Here is a 9,189-nt window from a genome sequence, read left to right as displayed (position 1 = left end):
TTATTTTGAGTAAATCTTGTTGATAGTATTGTAATTAACTCTGCCTGTAATGTTTTTTTGTCAATTCATTAAATTTAATAGATACAAAGAAGATTTTCTTTTTCCTTACGAAACTGTCAAATTTATCCCGAACACCCTGTATATATATATATATACACACACACACACACACACAGTGGCGCACTCAGGATTTAATCTTGGAGGGGGCCGAGCGCTCAGGGGGAGGGGGACGAGTTGAGTAGACGATTTGCGAATACACACTACGCATCGCATACGACCTATGACTGAAATCTGCAGTGATCGCTAATTCATAAGTAGGATAGAAATAGAAGACACAACATAAATAAAAAATAATAAATTTTAATTAGGAAAAGATTTTTGGAAAATTTTCTAGTGTTTTTTCCTTTTCTTTGGGGGTGCCCAGGCCCCTTGTTCCCCCCCCCCCCCTCTGGGTGCGCCAATGCACATACATACATGTTAACCTCTCTATATGCATGCACTATAGGAAGATGCTTTTACGCATATATTTATGCATTCTTTCACAATTGGCGATTAAAAATATGATGTGCATTAAAACGGGTAACGTAATGACCAACAGCACAAATTAATTAATCACTTAAATGTACTTACAGTTAGTAAACTTCCAATAGAAGATTCCAATGCACATACATACATGTTAACCTCTCTATATGCATGCACTATAGGAAGATGCTTTTACGCATATATTTATGCATTCTTTCACAATTGGCGATTAAAAATATGATGTGCATTAAAACGGGTAACGTAATGACCAACAGCACAAATTAATTAATCACTTAAATGTACTTACAGTTAGTAAACTTCCAATAGAAGATTATTGACGATAGCGGAAATATGCAATATTACTGTGAACAAGCAGAATCTGTTGTTGCCATAGAAACATGGAAAACGAAAACGTGAGTCTCAAACAAACGAAAAATCCGAACATTAATATATTTGGGACAATAGGGATGTTTTTTTTTTTCTGCAATCAAGAAATTTTCAAAAATAAACGATGCGGGTTCCCCGCCCCACCCACACACACCTTCCAGTTATGAGAACAACAAAACAAATCCTTTAAAATCGATGTTGCTGCAAAAAATCCAGGATCTATAGCTAGATAACTATACAAATCTTCTTAGCGTCTATAAACTAAAAAGTCAGAAGGAACTTGAAACTACAAAGCATGCCACATATCATTATGATGGAAATATCCTTAGGATTCTGTATTAATGATACTAAGAATTTTTTTTCTAAGAGCCCCCCCCCCCCAAAAAAATAAAGCCACCAAAACAAACATTCAAAATAGTTTTACGTCTTTTAAAGGCGTCATATATTACTGCACCATAAATATATTCAGCAACAATGGAAACAGATAATATAACATATCCATTTATGTGGCAATATACTGTTGTCTTTTTGGGATTTAAAATCACATCATAACATCTTTAAATGCTCTGGCCAAGAAGAAGTAATCAGCCTTAGGAAATTAATATTTAATACAAACTTCCCGCTGATAGCTAATCAAACTGGTACGTTTAAATCCAGTAATTACCGGATAGATAGATATCCGGTAATTACATTACGTGTATAATGCTCCGTATCTTTTCTCCAGAATGTTTAACTTCTAATAGAAATACCAATGAATAAAACTAATTAATAATCATCATTTCCTGGTATGTATCCTCCAGGGATGAACAGGATACCCATGATAGTGTCATTAATTAGCTTACACTATAAGCTTACGCTAGTAAACTTAGCTTATTAAAGTAATACTAACTTTAAAATAAAATAATATAATATCCTGTGGCGCTTTTATATTCTCCAAAAGAAGCAAACAGAACTCTTCTTCACAAACTTTTACAACTAGCTGTGCGTGCGTGTAACACACACTGAAATGTTCATTAAGTATAAAATTGAAATATTAAAGCAATGAATTAAAACAGGCTATAATTTAGTTCCATTTGAAATAAGCAGTGGGACGATTTTAACATATACTATCAATCAATTACCTTTTCTGCAAAAGTTCTTTACCAGTATTTACAGAATAGCAGAAAGCAGAATACCTCAAAACAGTAATATCGGCTGGGATAACTACTCGATGTGAAGGAATGCTGCGTATTGTTTAACCCGTCTTTTAACCGTTATTGGATGTAGAAGGATAAGATCTTTGATATAACACTTGTACCGCTTCAGTACTTATATCAAAATCCAGCGTGACAGATACTGATAAGAAACATCAATGGATAGAAACTCTTGAACTTGGTTTCCGCTAGTAGCAGCAGGAGCCTTTGTCAGCAGGATATCTAGTTATAACATTCACGCTGAGTATGATTACTCCACGGTTTGTACGTTTTCACCTGGCCTAGCGAGACCTTCTGCGCATGACCAATTCAATTCACAGAAGTACTCAAAAATACTCACGCCAGATGGCGTAAAAACACATCTTTAGAAACATGGCTTTTTGTCATAGATGTAAACACGCGTATAATTTGCGTTTTAACTTTTGTAGAAATGGTTCTACTTATTTCTTATCATTTCAAAAAATAAGTGGGTTGAGCATAGTTAAAATAGTCGACGTTATTCAGACTCAGATGCTTGAAAATATTCGCCATGTATCTACAAAATCACAATATACATCTTTCAAACATTGCATGGATATTGTACGGTGAGTTAAAAAGGTTTAAAAAACAGATCACCCTGTTATACTGACTTCTAAATTAGTGTAATCGCTACACTAGATAAGATTTGGGTATATGAAGAACGCAAAAATAAGCACAAAAATCCAAGTAATTTACAAGACTCGTAAAAATTCTCAGTCATATTTGTGGAATCTGCTAAGTGAAGACTATGCTTATACGCTATACGACCAGAAGCAACGTGCTTTATTATTTTATTTTATTTATTTATTAGTGTGACAGTTTCGATAATTGATAAAAATATTCTGCCACTGGTTGATTGCCATTGTCATAGCGTTTCCACTGCACAGCATATAACTTAAAATGTTTCTATGATACTGTATATATATATATATATATATATATATATATATATATATATATATATATATATATATATATATATATCGGAGGAATACTACTGATTCTCTTGGATGTTTGCTGTGTTCTGACTTCTTTTTTTTTTTTTTCCAATTCATTCATATGATCCTAAAGCATCAAATCTGAAGAGGGTTTAAATATCCATATATCCATGCCTGATTTCGAACCAGAAGCCTTTGCGATGCAGAATAGTTGCTATTCACCAAGATCAGCAAAATACATTCGCGTCATCTGGGAAAGCAAATAATCTTGTAAAATAAATAATTCAGCATTAGAATAAACTACGTTATTTGCTAGGGTTTCATCGGCAGTCATCCCCTAAACTGTAGTTACATTTCAGAAAATAATCAAATATTAATGGCTGTAATTCTGAGAATTGTGATTTTTATGTAATAGTTTTGAGATGTTCCTTTGCATAAATATGCACAAAATTATTATATTGATATGTATATTATTTCATTTTCCAGAATCGTAGTAATATGAAAATATATCTAGAGGGGGCAGTGCTTGTTTTTAATAACTTGATGATTTCGAAAATATACTAAATATTGCATTAATGTTATTAGCCTTATAAATGAAAATTTTTATAAATGAACTTGAGTTATCGATGGTATTTTTATTTGCATTTTTAAAGTGTGTACACATACACTCTGTTGAAATATGTATCTGGACAGCACTATATTTCATTATCATCATGTTATATCATCACACTTCTATGTGGTTTAAGCCAATGCAGAATACAATTTGATCCAAATTTTAATGCATCATTCATTCAATGGCTGTATGCATTCATAATGAGTGTCACTTTTCTGTATTCCTTACAGGGTATATTATTGGTCCCTCCATAGCTCAGTCAGTATAGATGAAGCCCTTTGGTTAGAAAGACCTGGGTTCAATTCCTGTCAGTGACATGAAGAACCTTAATCTGGTCTCTTTCGACTAAAGGTAAGTTAACCGGTTTCATACGGAGGTGGTGGAGAGTCCCCCCCCCCCCGGTTAACTTGGGTTTTTCATTCCTCAAAACAGGCAAACAAGTTCCGTGAACACACGCGGCTACAGTCATAAAATATACTACATCAAGGAGGCAACAGGAAACCACCTTGCTTATAATTGTTTCCCTAGTATTGTAACATATAGCTACCCCCACCAGCCGTATGGCTGAGGGAATAGAATACAGGGCATGTAAAAGTTATCTGACTTTGGCCCTTAAGCACCTATTTGAATGAGTTTAAGGTACTATATGAAAGACACAAGGTGAAATAAGTTACAGATAGAAGTTTTGAAAGCAGGTCGTTAACCAGTTATGACTGTGCTAAGTAAACTTGATCTCTAAGACAGAAGACACTGGAGTTAGATAATGCTGTATTTATTATTTTTTAAAGGGAAGACAGAGAACATATTAAAAATTATTTTATTAATTTACTAAAAAAAAAAAAATTGAACAATATATATATTGTTGAATTCTATTATATATTTTTCAAATTAAGTGGATATTGAATCCAACATTATTTCAAATCATACATCTCCTAGGAGATGTGTTTTACATTATGGGAAAATGCTAAGGATAGTGATCAGACTTAACCCACTTTTACTACGAAGTTGCCTCTGTCATGAAAGGTTTGCTTACGCTTGGATCTGCCAAAACTTTTATAGTTTCTATCTATATTCGGCATGAAACTCTTGCTGTTTCTCTGAAATGCTTGTAGTTTCTCTATTTGGCTTTGAAATAATGTTGGATTCAATATCCACTTAATTTGAAAAATTTTGCATCTCCGAAGTGAAGCCTTTTGGCTCTCTATTTCAGTATATTATATATAATCTCAGATAACTTCATCAACTTCAGTGCTGATAAAACTCAGTTCTGTCTTATTTCTCACAAAAAAGAACCATTTTCTCCCAACATTATTTTTGATAACACTCAAATTCCCAGAGAAGATGAGATTTCTCTTCTCGGAATTACCCTGACATCAAGCCCCTTTTGGCATAAACACATCACAACCATTGCATCTTCAGCTTCCTAAAAACTAAGTTTTCTGTTTCGCTCAAGATGTTACTTCACCTCTAAGCAGTTGTTAACCTTATACAAATTGCAAATCCACCCAGCTCTCGAATACTGCTTTCATATTTGGAGTGGTCTCCTAAAAGCTCACTCATTTTGACTCAATACAGAGGAGAGCAATTAGACTGATAAATGACCATCTCTTACCAACACACTCCTCTCACTCTCACATAGGTCTGGCTTTTATTGATTTTGAAAAGGTATTTGATTCTCACTTAGCCATTTTTCTGATAAACCTTTAGAACAAAAATTATATTAAAGCAACTTATATAACCACAAGAAAGAACATATGAGGATATAAGAACATAAGTTACCTTCATATATATATACAGGTATCACTCGATTAACGCGGTTAATTAATCCCTCAATATTACTGTGTATATCAAAACACGTTAATCAAATCTAATAATCAGTGGTAAAGATTACGATTTGTCCATGATCGATTACTGTATTAATAATTCGTTTTATATGGTACTCTATTAGGAAAGATAAAATATGAATGCAAAGTAAATGTTTAATAAATGCTTGTACCTACATTATTTACTGCAATTTTTTTATCAAAAGAAGTTATCAAGAGTCGTTTGAGCAGTTTGTTTTTTTTTTTCTTATCGGCATAAATTCTACAATAACAAGCAAAATGACTCTCCAGATTTCGGCAAACATGCAATAAAACATAAAGAAAAAAACACTGCAAATATAATACACGATGGTACAAATTAAGTGGATATTGAATCCAACATTATTTCATAGCCAAATATAGAAACTACAAGAGTTTCATGCCGAATATATAGAAACAAAAAGTTTCGGCAGATGCAAGCATAAGCAACCTTATGGGCAACTCGCAGTAAAGGTGGAGTAAGCTCCAGATCAGTTTCCTTAGTATTTTCCATAAATGTAAAGCACATCTCCTAGAGGAGATATATGAAAATAAGCCTTTGGTTCTCTATTCCAGTATTACATGCTGGTTTATTTATTTTCAGTTACAATCTAAAAATTATTGAACAAAGAAAAAAAAAAAAAACTAAACCATACTATACTGACATCGGAGGTCGCGGTATCTCTCAGATACAATTTACTGTCAAATATCACAAACCTTTATATAACAGGTGTTAAACCAAACTGACAGCAAAAAACAGTGCAGAGTATCACTCGTAACATATGAATGCACAGCTGCTCATGACCCCAAGCTATGCACTGAATTGTGTATGAATAGTTATATTAAACATTTTGCACGTATTGTCAGATCAGCTGCGAGCTCCGCAGGTTTAAAGGTGCGTTAATCAAAACTCTTGTCGCATATATCAAGGGATTGCCGCAGTTAATTTCGACTAATCAAATACTGCGTTAAACAAGGGATACCTGTGTGTGTGTGTGTGTGTGTGTGTGTGGCTTATTCAACTGCATCTATAAAATCAGGAACGGATATTACAACAAATAGGAATATAAGCTGAATATAAGGACAAATTGCAATATAAGTTGAGAACCACTAGATCAGTGGTTCTCAACCTTTTTCCACTTGTGTACCCCTTTTAAACTCATTTCTATAAATTGTACCTCTTGTTTTCAAAATAGCTGTTTTTAAATATTGTCAATTTTACATTAAGACAGTGCCTGTCTTAATGTAAAATTGTTTACTTTATTTTTATATTGCCAGCAAAGGTTGGTCGATTGGTAGAGCCTCTGCTACTAATGGCTCATCAAAAAGTTAAGTAAGTTTGAGCACAGTTAGTAGTTGGATGGGGATCAATCATTCGATGCTGTTGGCACACTCTCCCTCGATGAGTCTTTGGACTCCCTGGAGGTGTCACATAATAATAATAATAATATTTCCCTCATTACTGATTATTTTTCGTGTACTCCTGAACAGCCCAGCACATACCCCCAGGGGTCCGATGATCTAGAGAAATAATTACTAACAATAGAATAACTTATGTGAAACTTTTTATTATAAAATTTTTCCCTGGGCATCTTCAGTATGACTTTCAAATTAAACAAGGTAGAAGAGATAACTGGAAGACTACATTTGAAATGAATATTCCTGAGCTACTTGTACATGACAGAGTAGTATGATCTAGATAAGTAGCTCGTGTTTTCATTTATTGAGTCTTCCAATTATCTCTTCTACTTGTTTAATTTGAAAATCCTGCTGAATGTGCTCTAGATACTAGATCAAAAATTTTATGCTAAATAAAAATTCTTTATTCTATAATTTTACAATTATTTATAGTAATTATTTATTTAGGAAGAAATATGGAATTTCCAACAACAAAAAAGGAAGAGAGTTATATAATCGGATACCATTTCACCTGAACTATTTATAGTCCAAGAAGAAATATTTAAAAATCTGAAATAGAAAAATAGTGAAAATGGATGAGTAAATTGTTAGAATGCATTTGCAACAGGATATGGATTGAATCCTGGTATGGGCGTGAATTTGAAAAAAAATTGAGCAAGTTCAGGAAGATGGAGAGAACACTGTTTGGTATTACCATTGAAGCACAGTACTTGGGTTAGAATCTAGAATGTGGTGAGTGACACTGTTATGCTTATACGTAGAGTTTCAAGAGATAACATACAAAAATGGACAAAGATGATATCTGAATGGTACTGCAGAGATGGAAGAGAGCTACAGTAAGACCAAAGGGTGATTGGAAAAATGGGATTAAAGAGATGACTGGAACTCACTAGTGCTCAAATGTTGTGAAGAATAGGAACATAGTAGACATTGAGTTAAACACAAAAAATACCAATAGAGGATTTACATGAGAATTTTATTTCATAAAATTTTCTTCCACAAATCAAGTGCATCATCAGTATGAATTTTAAATTAACAAGTACGAGTAACAAAGTTGAAGATTCAACAATGAGAATATGAAGCACAGTTTGAAATACTTTTATTAGCTTCAGTGACATTCAGCTAATAAGTCGAAGGAACTGAGAGAGGCTCACCATTATTACCTAACCAGTAAACGTTTATCTAGAACACCTAGAAGAAAGAATCCTTCACTCTCAACCTGTGATCATAAATGATATAATTGCAATTTGGAATCACACAGAGCCAGAACTCTATTCATTTCTACAAAAATATCAATGATTTACATCCTCAAATTAAATTTACGTTGGAAAAAGAATCATTGAGAGAAATTTCCTTTCTGGATGTACATATCCAATGGAAACTAGCTGGATCATTACTTTTACAGTATCCTATATTCATTATACATCAGCTCACTATCCATCCATCTCAAAAGTATGGTATCATAAAATCCATGGTGTCTCTAGAGCACACAATATTTGTTTCTTCAAGGGATCACTCAAATAAGAATTGTATTAAACAAACAGCTATAAAATGGATACAACTCAAGAACAACATGGAATATTACTTAACACACCTTTTAGACATCATCCAAGGGGGGGGGGAACTCCACAGAATATTATTTAACACACCTTTTAGATCCGGGGGGGGGGACTCCACAGAACTCCTGTATCTTAAATCAAAAGCAACTCATTGCTACCTTCAAACCTATCACCTCTTCTGGTTGACTGAGTGGTTAGCATATCTGCTCTTCGGCCAAGAGGATGCGATTTCAAATCCCACCAAGCGCATGGATGTTTGTGATTGGCCTACTAACTTGTTACCATATGTACTGCTGTGACCTGTGTCCTGATGCAGTATGATCTCTGATGTCTTTGCACCATAAAAATCAAATCAGGGAAAAAAAAAAAAAAAAATTCAAACCAAACAACTAAATTCACAAACTGTTACTCCCCTTCCGAAAGATAAATTTCACCAGTGATGCTACTGGCGTATACCAAGTACTATGTTCATGCAACTTGTCTTACTATAGAAAAACAAGAGTCAGTCGAGTTATTTCTGACATTAGGACCACATCTACTTATCAAACCACACAAATCTGGCCCGCACAACATGGAATTGAAAACACCACATTATTATATGGATTTGTATATAAATATGAATGTTTATTCAATGAAAGTGCTGCAACTCTAGTTTCAACCAAACCTTAATAGTAATAACTGCCTTACTATCCCTGGAGC

General features: G+C 33.7%; 1 protein-coding gene across 2 annotated transcripts in view; it reads left to right on the top strand.

The window, feature by feature from the left end:
- Positions 1-2,515: 2,515 nt before the first annotated feature.
- The window catches only part of sicily (NADH dehydrogenase (ubiquinone) complex I, assembly factor 6 homolog sicily), a 98,858-nt gene continuing 92,184 nt past the window's right edge, over positions 2,516-9,189 (top strand). For both annotated transcript variants that reach the window (XM_090392403.1, XM_090392394.1), the window contains exon 1: positions 2,516-2,686. In XM_090392403.1, the coding sequence (XP_090248529.1) occupies positions 2,613-2,686 (74 nt within the window). In that variant the 5' untranslated portion in view covers positions 2,516-2,612. The remainder of the gene's footprint in view (positions 2,687-9,189) is intronic.

Source organism: Typopeltis vanoorti, chromosome 1 (genome assembly GCF_054136105.1).
Source record: "Typopeltis vanoorti isolate ZY-2024b chromosome 1, IOZ_Tvanoo_1.0, whole genome shotgun sequence".
In the NCBI taxonomy this organism is placed as follows: Eukaryota; Metazoa; Arthropoda; class Arachnida; order Uropygi; family Thelyphonidae; genus Typopeltis; species Typopeltis vanoorti.
Note: the sequence above shows the minus strand (reverse complement) of the source record. Positions and strands in the feature narration are given on the sequence as shown.